The sequence below is a fragment of the Propithecus coquereli genome, unplaced genomic scaffold, assembly GCF_000956105.1.
Source record: "Propithecus coquereli isolate 6110/MARCELLA unplaced genomic scaffold, Pcoq_1.0 Scaffold536, whole genome shotgun sequence".
Taxonomy (NCBI): domain Eukaryota; kingdom Metazoa; phylum Chordata; class Mammalia; order Primates; family Indriidae; genus Propithecus; species Propithecus coquereli.
In genome coordinates, this window is record NW_012151241.1 from 787245 (window position 1) to 802844 (window position 15600).

Below are 15600 nucleotides of genomic sequence, written 5' to 3' on the forward strand. Positions count from 1 at the left end.
TGCTCACCTTGTCTACATTTGCCTACACAGTAATAGGGAATAGGATCCCATTTGACCTCAGCCAAAACACCAAAAAAAAAAAAAAATAGCATGCTTTTAATACTCTGATTAATGTGGGTGGAAACTGTATTAAAGTTAAAATTTCACATTATCTACTGATTTCATAGCTTTTAAGTTGTGGATAATAATTAATGGCATATTTATCTGAGGTTTTCGATAAATAGCATAGAGTCAGTGTCATTCTAACTGCAAGTGAGAATAAGAAATGAAGACCTACATGATGGCACCTACTCATAATTGAGTACTGTATGAGCATTGACCATCATGTTTACTTTGCTGAAAACCAGCTTTTAGAATTCTGAAAAACCGAACACAGTTGGTAGGTAGATTACTGTTTATGAAACAAAGCAAAAGAGTTCTTGATTCAGGTATAAGAAAACTCCTGAGAAAAATTCAGGAAAATATTTCAAACATTGAAAGAAAAAGAACCACAATCACTGTTCAGACTTCCTGTAGCAATTAAGGCTGCTTTCACAGAAGAAGCATAAATACTATCTAATTTGATTTAAAAACAAATATAAAGCATTTGCTATAATTAAAACTTTACTGCATGCTTTAGATAATCTATTAAACCACAAAATGGAATTTTTTTTTTAGGTATTCATGTCTAGGGATTTCTTCTAAATTAAAAAGATCACCTGTAAACAGATCTTTGTTTGTTCATGTATTTGATAAAATAACTTTCTTTAAAAGTGATCGGAAAACAGCAAATGAAGGAAAATGATGCTGGTTACCATGGGCATTCAATTATTATGCATAGCTAACATTATTTAATTCCCACTGCAATCCTATCATGGATTGTTCCTTAACCACTAGAGAAATTGAGACTCAGAGAACGTTAGGAAACTTGTACAAGGTCACATAGAAAGAGGAAGCAAGTGGCAGAACCAAGAATCAATCATAGATTGGTCCAGCTCCAAAGTCCATGCTCAAACCTCTCTGCTTTACTTCTTCTACAGCAGAGACTTTCTTTGTAGAGGAACCAATCACTATTGAAGTACAAACTATTTTATTTCCTCCGGTCTAGACTATGAGTTCTTTGTCAGAGAGCCCATATTTCTTGTACAATTTTGCTTTCCCAGTTCCTATTAGAGTAGCAGTAGCAACAAAGTTTTGCTATATAAAAAGCAAAATGAGTTCAAGCCAACGAATTCATCATTACTGCGCCTAAAAGTTCTAGGACACATTATTCTAACTGGGCCTCACCTGGGAAAATAACTAAATTTTTAACAAGTAAGTTTTAAATGGGTACGTAAACCTTTCAATGGTCAGTTTTATGGTGTCATTGTGAAGTGATTGAACATGTATCGGTCTGAGCTACAAACAGAAAAGAGAACTGTGGCTACTATATGATGTGATTATTTCAGAAACAAAAGCTTTCTTTTGAGTCAACTCATAAAGACAGAAATGTTCTACAGGTATTCTGAACCTTGTACTATTTTTCCCCAGTATAGGTAGCAAAACTAAATACAAAACTTTCAAATTGCAACTAATTATAACTTTTTCTGGCCTATTGCTTCTGAAAAAGGATTTGGAGACAAAACACAAAGACAAACATCATAAAATAACTTTTATACAGGATTAGTAGATCTGTTTACATATAAAAAACAGAAAGAAACTCATTACAGTTAGATTTCACATAAATTACACAGATTGACTTTTTAAAACTACTATTCAACTTCATTTAAAGTCCCTTTTAAAAATTTCATTTTGAAGGCACAGTGCATGAAATAAACCAATGACTGAAGCACTTGAGATGAATGGGTGTTGCACACCTCATATAAATAGCTATAGATTGCTCTGGAGCTGAGGAGTATCACTCTGAAACAAATGGAGAGGTGAAAAGTTGATTTTAATCTGATCATTAAAAAATACCATTATGTCATACCTCCAGAAAATCTGCAGCATGGCCAGCATAGAATGTAGTTAGTACACTCATGCCATTTATAAAAACCATAATCATATATATTTACATAATTTATGTCCAATTGCCTCAAAATGGTAATAATCTACTTTTAAATTTCACAATATATTTTGTCAATCAAAATCAACCAAGATAATAGTTTGAAAGTCAAGTGGAACCACTAATGAATTATTGCTAAAAATAGGAGAAATGGGTATTAGGAGAGATTTCTTCATGAACTGGAAATCCAAGTTCAGTTGACATTAATCAAGGACCCTAATCACCCTCCAAAATTCTGCTTTAATTAAAACAAATTAGAAACTCAAAGAGTTCTCAAAAAGTTGCTAGGTAGAAAATCATTGAACATCAATCATAGTGGAATTTTTAGTAATAACAATAAAGCAAAAATATAGGGGAAATGCTGGGTTGCTACTATTAAAACAATTCCACCCAAGAACCATAACATAGGGCACTATTACAGCATTCATAGCCAAGAAGCTTTTAATACAGCAGGGGCCAAAACCTGGCACAAGTGCCCTTCTGGCAACAAGAAGATAAAACTATTTAATGCTGAGAATAAATGGGAATGGACAGCAGGTCACGGTTACTAAGTAACTGGTGTGAGCTCAGAAACACAATAAGCTCAGACATAAACACTAACCTTTTATTTATTTGTCAATTCATAATTAGTTTTAAGTTCAATAGTAATTAATTCAGCAAATCCCATTCAGGTAAAATTTACCAAAGATTAACCAATCAATTACACTGGGCCAAATATACAACATGTTTCCTTTCTGGAACATGACAAAGTCCCAAAGCAAATCCCTTCTATGTGCATTGCAAGCATTCCTGTGCTGGATAGGATCCCAATCACTACCCACGTGTTCCATAACATACATCAAAACTAAGGGTCTTTCCTTCTGAAACTATAATACTTGGGCTCATCTTACTGAACTACATAATCAGTACAAGTACATTCACATAGGCAGACACTTCAAACATTACCTACTCAATCGCTTTGATTTTAGTAGGAGCCAGGAGAGAAAGGTGGCTTACACACTGATCACCAGGACAAAAACCATGCCTTGTGAGTAAAGAAAGGCACAACTCAGATTGGGGCAAATTTCTTAATACTGTGATACTTACTTGCCTCCGTGACTCCAAGGAAATGGAAACTCTGTAGGAGAAACACTGAAGAAATGCATCCCCATCCCACATGGCTTCAATGCCATAAGCAGTTAATGTGGTGTAATACTAAATTAGATCCACAAATAGAAGACAGAGCAGGGCTGAGAACACAGTCTTAGTAGTCATGAATCATGTACATTCATGTTTATAGGGTAATACCGGTTGAGAAGACCTTATTTTCCAGCAAATGCATTATTTAGAAATTCATTAAAGATTTAAGATTTAAAGCAGAATTTGGGTTTTTTTGTTTTGTTTTGTTTTGTTCAGGAAAAATTCTAAAAGACCTATTTGTATGTTCATTTCTTTAAAAACTTTACACATATGGCTGGCATGGTCTCCAGCCACTGACACGTACAGTTAAAGACATGTTTAATCCAAGAGAGAAGTAAATGCAAAAGGTATTCTCTACCGAAGGCCAATGCTGATAAAGCAAAGGCTGTCACAACAACTTTGTTTCATTTACAGCTGTAGTATCCCAAGTAGGGCCAGATGCTCATAGGCCCCTTACTGGCTTTCTAACTTTGTACTCTTAAAATTAAAGCTGAAAAAGAGCAATATACTACATCCTTAAAGAAAAAAATAAAAGATTAGAAGAAATTAAATCATGTATACTTCACTCACTGTTAGTATCCCACAAACTTTGTTCCACGTATGTGGTGGGATGAGAGTGAGGTGGCAGAATTTAGAGTTGCTAATACCAGGATTAATATCAGAATGGCTTAACCTTGAATCACTCATATTTATCACAGATACTTATTAACAAATGTCATGACTTCACTATTCCTGCTAAACAAAATTTCTTTTTATGAAGCCGCTTTGGATGCATTCCTCACAAAACCTGGTTGAATGACCTAGGTGGATGGAGGGTAAACCACTCTACATGAAGGCTTTGGAGTCAGATGCGCTACCGTCGCGCCACGAGGTCCTCACATGAAGGCTTTGGGATGACTGATACATTAACGGATATAGAAAACAATTTGAAAAGATGAGAGCAAGTTTTTTGATCCCCTGATTTAGTACAAGTTCAGCAGCAACTTGGCCATTAAAACATTCAAAGGTATTAAACCATTAGATCATTGGTAAGACTCACACTTACAAAAAGCATCATTTCCATTGAATAGCATAAGACAGACACAGTAAAATGTAAATCTTTCAGGTCTTTGCCTGATTGGCAGTCAAGATGACACTTTCACACCGCAGTGTTATAGCACACGGCAATTCATAGTTTACATATTTTTTAATGGAGGGAGCCACACTTAAAAGCTTTCAACTGAATTTTAACAAAATTGGTCGATCAAAAAGAGACTGTCAAATGAAACATTAGGACAAAGAACCCAGTCACTTTCAGAGGCCTATATGAACAAGACAGGCCAAACTATTTCAATAATAGTATGCTATTATAGGGCAGAGGCTTGGGCTGGAGCACGAAGTATAGATATTTTGTGTTTAAATGTAGGTTAAGAATGTGCGAGTAGGTCTCTTCCACACTTCCAGATATTTTCAGTAGAATTCAGATCTTGTAGATGGCTGGGTCGTCTGAAAACCATGAGTGTACAACATAGAAAAAGGTTCAAATTTAGGAAATATTAAAGAGCTAGGCATTTCTAGAATAAGCTAGCGCTTCACGGATAAAAGCAGCAGCACCTGTGAGTTTTTACCAAGTTAAAAGACAGGCAACACGAGTTTTAGCTTTTGCTAGATCTCCCTTTCAGCTCCATTAAAGTAGCCATTTAGATCTTTCACAACAAAGCCATTAAGTTCTCCCTTAAAATGGGGATATTTAGAAGTTTGCTAAACCTTACAAGAGAGGTAGTGAAATCCTACTTAGAGTGCAGCCCACCAGTTCTGATCTAGCTTTGGAACAGGTAGAAAGCCAAATGCGGAAGCCCATTTATTCATTTCCTAATGTTATATGTTTTTAAAAATCAATTCAACCTCCATTAAACCTGAATAAGAGAAACTCCAGCTATTTCATAACTAGAGAAAAGTACTCCTCAGTAGATTGAGAAAACCGAGTTTTTAAAGCTTTATGTCAGATTCTGACTGCTGTCCCTGCCTTAATGTTTCTGGATTCTTTTGGCCATTCAAAATAAAGGAAAAAAGCTAAAGCCACTAGTAAATACCTGATGTACAAAATACAACATCCACTAGTTGGCTTTATGCCGTTATCACATAAGCTCCAAATAGCTCATTTTAAATTAAAAAGAAAAACAAAGTGGCTGTCCCATCTCTGCTGCATAAATAGACATCAGATTTCTTTTTAAAGGTTAAGAGTACTTTAAGGAAGGGAAGTTCAAAACTGACAGCAAAATTCACAGAGAATACAAATGTAGCAAGTTAACTTCCCAAAACTCTTTGAAGAAGTAAAGTTATTTTTCTTCTTAATGCAGTGTCTCCCAGTAGGAACTGTAATTTCGCTTAGTACTTATGCTGGGAGATATGCAAAGTGTGTTTTTCAATGTTTGCTGGAATATAATGTTTCCTCTTCAGTGTCTGTTTCATCCTGGAACTCATGGCTTAGGAGGGACTTCTTGGAGCCGGTTGACATCATGCGAATTTCATCTTCATACTCATCATGATGCTGCCTGAGACGATGAAAGCCATCCTTGTGTCTATTAGACTTGATTGAGCAGATGCACCAAATAATGCAAGCTGTTAGGATCAATGCCGACATGGTGGCACCTGCCAAACAAAAACCATCAAGTGGGTGGTAGTGTACTTTAAGGACATGAATAAGCAGCTACTTACAATAGCACTTTTAATAATATGCCCCTCATTTATTTTATTTTTATTTCACACACTTAAGAAAAACCTTTTATTATTATAGAAACAGTGTATGTATAGTATGCAAAGTTAGAAAATAACAATTAAGCAAAAGTAACAAAAACCAAAACCATAAAACCTCACATCTTTACATTTTCATTACCCAGAGATCATTTTTAATTATCTCAGTGTCATTTTTCCAGATCTTCATGCGTGTATGTACATCTATTTTTTCTTTCACCACAATGAAATTACACTGTCTATTGTTCTGCAACCTGCTTTTTAGCACTTCTACTTTTCCTTTTCAGTAACTTTTCGTTTCATGCAAAACCCCTCATTTATTTTAAATTTGTACATAAGGGTATCAAAAAGTCTTAGTAACAAAAAATAATAAAATAATACAAATTAAGTTCACAACAGCTCAGAGAGACAAGTTCAAACCACAGCTGAATCCTAGCTCCTGTGTTTTTTTTTTGTTTGTTTGTTTGTTTTTTTGAGACAGAGTCTCACTGTGTTGCCCAGGCTAGAGTGCCGTGGCGTCATCCTAGCTCACAGCAACCTCAAACTCCTCAAGCTCAAGCAATCCTTCTGTCTCAGCCTCCCGAGTAGCTGGGACTACAGGCATGCGCCACCATGCCCGGCTAATTTTTTCTATATATTTTTGAGTTGTCCGATTAATTTCTTTCTATTTTTAGTAGAGATGGGGTCTCGCTCTTGCTCAGGCTGGTCTCGAACTCCTGAGCTCAAACAATCCGCCCGCCTCGGCCTCCCAGAGTGCTAGGATTACAGGCATGAGCCACCGCCCAGCCAGCTCCTGTGTTTTTAACCACTAAGTTATTCACACCTTATTTGATTTGAGCGAAAAGCTCTTTAAACACACCACAACAGGCTCTATCACTGGACCATGTTTCCAATATACTACTTTCAACTACGGATCTCTCCTACACACACCTTGTATTAAAACTTGGTTATTTTGCCTCAAGCCCAAGTTGTGCTTACAAATGAACTAAGGCTCTTTGGGTCAAATAAACACAATACAGCAGAGTATTTATTTTACCACATATTTTTTTCTTCTTAACCGTTCAGTAATTCAAGCAATGGCACCAATTAACCATGGAGAAAACAAACATTTCCTCATTCCTGGATCTTGGGAAAGAAGAACTAATATAAAGTCCTAGGAATTTATAACCTTAATATTATATAAAGCAAATCATTCGTTCATTCAACAACTCTTCATTAAGATCCACTATGAGCCAACCTGGTTCTAGAATCTGGGGATGCAGATAAACTCCTTGCTCTCTCAGAGTTTACGTTTTAGTGGGAGAGACTGAATATAGACAAATAAATGAACACATCATATAATATAATGTCAGCTAGTCGTAAGTGCTATGATGGAAAAAAGCAGGGTAGAGAAAGTGACGGGTACTATTTTAGTTAGGGTGATCAGGGAAGGCCTTTCTGTGGAGGTGACATTTGAGTACAGACCTGAAAAAGTGAAGGTCAAGCCATGAGAACATATGGGAGAACAGTGGTCCACGAAAATCATGTTTAGATGAGTAGACATTAGAAGAAAAGTAATTAGCTTCAGGTGATCATGGAGGTGATCCGCTCTCAAACCAAAATGTCAACACTGGTTTTAACTTTAACTACTAAAAATTAAAATTTCTTTACCTGATACAGTTACCACAAGCTCCCTTGGCAAACCAAATATCCGATTATCCGTGTCAAAGACTATAACCACAGAACTAGCTGCATCATGATGCACAAAGACCTAGAAGGATAAAGTGCAAGAATTATGAAAAAGTTTACTTAAGATATACTGCATCCCTGCTACATTCTTAGGCCCTGTATAGTAAACCAAGGAGATGATTCACTGTCATCTAAAGCATGCAATATGTTATCAAAATTTCCCATTTGTTGCCAAAGGATAGAAAGATAACAAGATATTATAATCAAGAGGTGGTCATACTTTCTATGTCTTTATGCCCCTCAAGCTTTCTAGCAAGAGTTTCAAAATAAAATAGAAATATTATTAGGAATAAAAATTTACATGATACCACTCAATTTGAGCTTCTTACCTGTGAATGTTGTTGCTGGTACCCATCAGCGATAGCATTGATGTTATGGACACCAGGGGCTAACAGTACATGGAAATAACCTCCCTCTTTTGTGTGTACCTTTATTCCTTCATTAAGTACAATGATTGCTTTAGAGATTGGTTTTCCAGTCTTATCTTTAACAAATCCATGAACTCCCTTGTGAACCTGAAAAAATGTTTAAAATATAAATTTATGTTTTCATAATGCCAGCTATTCTGGAGGCAATAGTTTGAAGCATGGCTAAAATCAACAAAACAAACCAAAAAACCCACATAACCTGTAAGGCTTGCTTATTTCTCCCTCCCCACTGACTCTGACTTTGTTTGCTACTCATTCAATGCTTCCAAGTCATAGAGATGGAGGTAAAAGAGAACTCTGATATAGTCAAAGCCTAAAGCATTAGAGCCCAGTCTTCTAAGACCTTGAATGTTTTCCTTCCCACCATAGTACACTGACTCCAGTAACTGTGTGTGATATTCAAATCAAAGAACCTGCAACATCTTGCAAGATCAAATTACCTGAATGACAGCAGATTCCAGACAGGTAAATGAATGGCATCTATTTAGGAAACATAAAATGGACAAAACTCTCCTTTCTATATAAATTTTAAATAAATAATATAAATTTGTGGTAAAAGATTAAGAAATGTTTTGATAAAAGTCTCCATTGAACATATTCCAGGGAGATTGCTTCTAGTTAAAAGGGAAGGACTCACCTCTACCAACATGCTAAGAAGAGATCGCTTATTTTCTGCCCACAACGAAGGGAGTTGTGCTGCACTAGGAAAGTAGCAACAGCTTGTGTACACTGTGATCTCTGGACAATGGCCATAGGTGACACTATAATCCTAGAATACAAAGTTCAAAATCAAATGTGGGAAAATTAATAAATAAAAGAAAGAATGAGGCTTTGTGATACAACAAGTGAAATAAAAAGAAAACCTTGATGATGTAAACAAAGAATCTGTAAAGCATTTTACGGCAAATATAAACAAATCACTCTGTATTATAATCAGTCACAAACATGACAGGTCCTAAGAGAGCCTTGGAGGACAGGGACTATGTCTAATTCATTTTTATATCTCCAGTGCTTCCCACAGTGCCTGGCAGGTAGAGAAGTTTTATTATGGTTTGTTGAATAAATGAATGAATGAATAAGTACATGGAGAGGGCTAGCTTCCCTCTAAACCCAGAAACTTCACCATTGTTCTCAGAGCTCTGGAAAGAAGAATAAGCATTTGTCCTCTGACACCCTCAACCAGTAGCCTACTGGTGACAATAGTCACTGCCTACAACATAGCATTTATCAAGGCATAGGAACTGCCGGCATAGACAGGTTCAAAAACCTAACTTACCATCTTCCCCCCACAAACCTGTTCTTTTTCCTAATTCAGTTAATGGTATTAACTCATTTTCTCACATAGCCATGAAATCTCTTGTCTTTTATTTCTTTATTTCACTATTATCAAATTCATAATTGCCAAATCTTATCAATTCCACCTCTACACTATCTCTAAAACATCATCCTTTGACTCCACTCCCACTGCCACTACCTTACTCCAGGTCCTCATTACTTCTTGTCTTGACTATTCCAAACCAGTCTCCTTGCAACAGTCTATCCTTCCTCCAAACTATCTTAACCCACTGTCAAGATATTAATTTTCCCAAAGCACAGCTCAGATCATGTCCCTGTATCATCCCTGCTCAAAACCTCAGTGGCTTCTCATTCTTTACTAAAACAAAGCATTCAGAGCTCCAGACTCTCTTTCCATTCTATCTTCTGCTGTTCTCCATTACACCCCATATTTTAACTAAACTAGACTGTTCCATACCGCTTCCTCTCTGCATCCCAGATGCTATCTCCTCTGTAAAGAGAAGACTGTATTTCTGACTAGATATAATCTTTTCTGTCTTTAATTTCTCATGGCATGTTGAAAACTGCTTTCTTCTAGATCAAATAGATTAATTCTATAATATAGTTATTTGTATAATAGGCCAGGGAATAAATTTTATTTATCACTAATACAGTGAAGTGCCAGCCAGTAGTAAGTTCTTAGTAAATAAAGGAGCTAAGGCAAGCAGGGATGGGAATGAAGCCAATTTTCTGGTTGTACATGTGAACGAAATGACCAGCTAACTATGCATCTGCAAACAACTCCTGCCTAATTTGTAAGTGGATGGACAACAAATTAAATTACCATTAAAAAGAAATTAAAGAACACCTAAGTAAATGGAAACACATACCATATTTACAGATAGAAAGACAATATTATAGAGTTGTCACTACTACCCAAAGTGATCTACAGATTCAACACAACCCCTAAATAAAATCCTAATGCCTTTTCTGCAGAAAAAGAAAAGCCAATGCGCTCAAATTCAAATGCAATTATGAGGAGCCTTGAATAGCCAAAACAATCTTTAAAAACAACAAAGTTAAGGGACTCACACTTCCTGATTTTAAAACTTACTACAACAAAGTTATAATAGTCAAAACAGCAGTATTGGTATAAAAATAGACATACAGGCCAATGGAATAGAATTGAGAATCCAGAAATAAATCCATACCTCTATGGTGAACTGATTTTTGACAAGGATGCCAAAACCATTCAATGGGGAAAGAATATTCTTTTCAATAAATGGTGCTGGGACAACTGAATTTCTACATATAAACAAATGAAGTTAAACTCCTACCTCCCACCATAAAAATGAACTCAAACTGTATCAATGACCTAAATACAAGAGCTAAATCCAGAAAATCCTTAAAAGAAAACTTTATAACCTTGGATTTGTTAAAGGATTCTTAAATAAGACAATAGAATAAACAAGAAAAACAAAATAGATAAGGTGAACTTCATGAAAATTAAAAACTTTTATGCATCAAAGGACATGATCAAGAAATTAGAAAGACAACATACAGAATAGGAGAAAATCCTATCATATATCTGATAAGGATTTAATACCCAGAATATATAACATCCAGGATATATTCTTTATGTTAATATATAAAGAACTCCTACAGCTCAATAACAAAAGGATAAACAACCTAATTTTAAAATGGGCAAAGGACTTGAACAGATGTTTTTCCAAAGAAGATATACACATGGCCAAAAAGTATCTGAAAAGATACTCAACACAATCAGCTATCAGGGACATATCAACCAAAACCACAATGAGATACCACTTCACCTTCTAGGATGGCTATAATAATTAAAAAAAAAAAAAAGTACTGGTGAGGATATGGAAAAACTGGAACCCTTAAACATTGCTGGTAAGATAAATGGTATAGCTGCTGTGGAAAACAGTTTCGTGGTTCCTCAAAAAGTTAAACATAGAATTACAATATAACCCAGCAATTCCACTCCTAGGTATATATCCAGAAAAATTGAAAACAGGGCCTTAGACAGATACTTGCATGCCAATACATTATTTGCAATAGCCAAAAGGCAGAAATAATGCAAGTGTCCATAAACACACAAATTAATAAACAAAATATGGTATATACATACAATAGAATATTATTCAGCCATAAAAATGAAGTATTGATACATACTACAAAATGGATGAACCCTAAAAACATATGCTAAGTGAAAGAAATCAGACACGAAAGGGTAAATATTGTATGATTCCACTTATATGAAATATATAGAATAGGCAAATTCATAGAGACAGAATGTAGATTAGACATTCCAGAGGCTGTGGGAAGAAGAGAATAGCAAGTTATAGATTAGTGGGTACAGAGTTTCTTTTTGGAGCAATGAAAGAGTTCTGGAAATAGACATGGTGATAGTGGTACAACACTGTAAATGTAATTAATGTCACTGAACGGTACAATCAAAAATGGTTAAAATGGCGGAAAAAAAAAAAAAAAAAGAAAAACAAAAAACCCGTCAGGTTAATTTTAGGGCTAAACATGTCAAGAAAGCCATGAAGCAGATGTCATTCACTTTGCAATATCAGAAAAGTTGCCTATTCTTTCACTCGATGGCCAATATTCATAACTCCATTCTAACCATGTTCTATAAAGCGTACCTTCATGCTGCCCAGGTGACTGTGCCATTCTGCTCCACGCATTACTCCTCCCGGAATATTTTCATCTATAAAAGCATTGAGAGATATAGAATCAACAAGATCACAAGGCAAGACCCCCTCCCCCACAAAAGCAACAAAAACAACATTAACGAAAGGTAAATATTTACCTGACTTATTGGGGCAACTGGGCTGACCCATGTGCATCGATGGGTGATTGGTTGCATAAAGAGATGCCAAATGCTTCAGAGTCTCTTTATTTTCCACTACAAAAAGAAAATTTGGAAGTCAGTGAAGAAATCCAAAAGATTTTTCTCCAAGTTCACCTTCATGGATACAAATCATCCTCTTCGAGTAAATTTTACACTCCACTGAAGTTTATTGAGAAGTTATTATAATTAACTAAATGGTTTTGTTTAGTCCAAGATAATCAGACAAAGACAACAAACATTTTTCTTATATTAACAGGTACTAATGGTGAGTACACAACTGGCTACCACACTAAAATACAAGCTTGTATTTTGGGGCAACTGTGGCCGATAACAATATTCTTAAGCTGTAAGCTTAAGAATGTAAGCTGCACTGAAAACAATCCAAACCATCTCCATATACTGTGACCCCCACAGAGATTCAACAAGCAACTGTTTAACTCACCATGAGGTGTAACCAGTTAGTCAAAGTTTAAAGCAGGAGAGGGTAACTCTGTCCTGTTAATATTTGGTTACCTGTGATTTTCTTTTTTTTTTTTTTGAGACAGAGTCTCACTCTGTTGCCTGGGCTAGAGTGCCCGTGGCGTCAGCCTAGCTCACAGCAACCTCAAACTCCTGGACTCAAGCGATCCTCCTGCCTCAGCCTCCCGAGTAGCTGGGACTACAGGCATGCGCCACCATACTCGGCTAATTTTTTCTATATATTTTTAGTTGTCCAGCTAATTTCTTTCTATTTTTAGTAGAGATGGGGTCTCACTCTTGCTCAGGCTGGTCTCGAACTCCTGAGCTCAAATGATCCACCTGCCTTGGCCTCCCAGAATGCTAGGATTACAGGCATGAGCCACCACGCCCGGCCCCTGTGAGTTTCTTGAGGCAAGTATATTGTGTCATATTCACTTGTATTCCCAATATCTATGGACATAATAATTGTTCAATAAATGCTTGTGGACTACACTGAATAGTATGTAACAAGATGGGTAGACTCAATAAAGCTAGGCTTTCATTAGATCTGACCTCTCTTCTCCAAGTAACTGTTTGAACTGTTGACATACGTACAATTTTCTTACGTTGGTTATTTGCTCATGGAGTATGCTGAAATGTTCACCATTTAAAAAATTTAGGAGAGACATTACTTAACTGGAATTTCCTACCTAGGTTGAATAGTATATATATAAAATGACATTCTACATACCTGTCTGTACAGGCTTGTCATATGGGTATGTGACTAGCACAGAACCACCATCTAAAGCAACAGAAAGACTGAAGTCCTGTTTTTGAATCAAATTTTCAATGATGGCTTTAGTCTCGGGCTGGGAGGCATTATCTAAAAAAGAAAAAAGTCAAATATAACATACCAAGTTTTAAATCTTAGTATGAGTATCCATGAAAATAATATCTACCTGAACACAAAATGCTAACTTAAAAATTTGTACATAAATACTTTATTTCTCCATAAGGCACTATCTCAAGCAAGAAAGATACATAATAGAAGGTAGGTTATTCTGAGTTTTACATACTTCAGGATACTAATGACTCTAAGCAAGTTAAAGAAAATTCTTATTGGGGAAAAAAAAAGGGCAGACATATCCTGCTATAAAAAAATAACTTAGAAAATATATTCATATAAACTATCTTTGAAAGAAAATAAGATTTTCAGAAAGCAAGGTGTTTTTCACAGCATTGTTTATAAAAGCAAAAAAATTAGAAACAAGCTAAATGTCCATCAGTAGAAAATGGCTAAATAAACTAGAGTATTGGCATAGATTAATAGCATACTAAGAAGCCATTAATAAGAATATTAGAAGTCTCCAAGTACTGAGATGGAAAGATTTCAACAATGTATTCAGTGAAAAAAGTTACGGAATGATATAAATAGTTGATGATTCCATTTAAGTAAAGAAGAAACAGGCCCCTCCAAATCAACATATATTGTGTGTGTGTGTGTGTGTGTGTATGTGTACACATATATGGGAGGGTTGAGAGAGAGAGAACACACATCTCTATATGACTAGTGATGGAACTCCAATACTATTGACTGAATTTCTATGAAAAAAACTTTAAGTACTTTTGCAAATGAAAAAGGAGAAAAATTCACCAAGTTTTCTGGATGTCTGTATTCATTTATACATCACATTCATAACCTAGGCAAGAAAGTACCCCATTACTCACTGACACAATAGGATCAACCAATCCCCTAGCAAAGAGAATGAAAATTATCTCCAAAGTACTTCAATGGCTTAAAATCTAGTCTTACTTGTGAAGTCCGTATCCAAGTCTTTGCCACGAGCATTTGTTCGTCCTATCTTTGAAGTACAATCCTTTTCTTGTGCTCTCTCTCGCCCATCGGGATTTAGAGAAGGGACAATCACAATCCTAGTCCTGTCAACCAACTAAAACAGAAACAGAAATTAACGAGTTTATTAGCTCTATATAGAATCAACAGGCACCTTCCCATGCATGCCTCAAACAGAAAATCTTTATTATTTATTTTAAACACAGTCAATTTAAAAGGTAGAACACTAAAAGAAATATATAAATAAATAAAATTTTCTCATGCTTCAAATAAATTAAAAAGAAGCAAAAAACTACTGTACAACTAATGTTCCCAGAGACCTCCTGGTGACTTAGAACAGGGGTCAGAAACCACTACCTGCAGGCCAAACCCAGTCTGCTGCCTGCTATATAAAGTTTTATTGGCACATGCCTGTTTATTTATATGTGACTGCTTTTGTGCTATAATGGCAGAACTGGATAGTTATAACACAGAGTGTCTGCCGCACAAAGCCTAAAATACATACTACCTGGCCTTTTATAGAAAAAGTTTGTTAACCACTGGCTTAGATCAATAATAGTGAGACTGTATTTTCTAGATTAAAAATTAGAATGTATAATCTGACAAATACCAATGTATGTTTGGAAACAATCAGACAGAAGAGTTGAAATCAATATGTCGAAAAAAAAAAAAAAGAGGTGGAATATTTGTCTTACCCATAATAATTTCTCCTTCAGATGATCCATAGCTTCCCAATTTTTGATATACTTCATCTTATACATTTCTAATAGTAAATCAGAATAAATGATCCCTGGCTTATTTATTCTAGCAAAACAGTCTACAGATTGAAAATATTTGAGACTCTTTAAGCCATTGGTTCTAAATCTCTCCCCTGGGTGAGATTTTTTTCTAAGGTGTACCTTGAGCTTCACCACAGGCCTACTGAATCAGAATCTCTGGTGATGGGGGATCTCTGGACATATGTATATTTTTTTAAGCACTCTGCAGGTAATTCTAGCCCAGGGGTGGGGACTCTGCAGCATTAAGGCCACATGTGGCCTTCAAAGTCCTTAAGTGCGCC

General features: G+C 35.7%; 1 protein-coding gene across 1 annotated transcript in view; it reads right to left on the reverse strand.

Moving 5' to 3' along the window:
- Window positions 1-5382: 5382 nt before the first annotated feature.
- CPD (carboxypeptidase D) overlaps window positions 5383-15600 on the reverse strand; it is a 70268-nt gene continuing 60050 nt past the window's right edge. Inside the window, exons 14-21 of the mRNA XM_012657315.1 lie at window positions 14502-14637; window positions 13440-13571; window positions 12209-12304; window positions 12042-12106; window positions 8729-8860; window positions 7993-8178; window positions 7586-7685; window positions 5383-5833 (exon numbers count right to left, since the gene is read on the reverse strand). Coding sequence (XP_012512769.1) covers window positions 5607-5833; window positions 7586-7685; window positions 7993-8178; window positions 8729-8860; window positions 12042-12106; window positions 12209-12304; window positions 13440-13571; window positions 14502-14637 — 1074 coding nt within the window. The 3' untranslated portion in view covers window positions 5383-5606. The remainder of the gene's footprint in view (window positions 5834-7585; window positions 7686-7992; window positions 8179-8728; window positions 8861-12041; window positions 12107-12208; window positions 12305-13439; window positions 13572-14501; window positions 14638-15600) is intronic.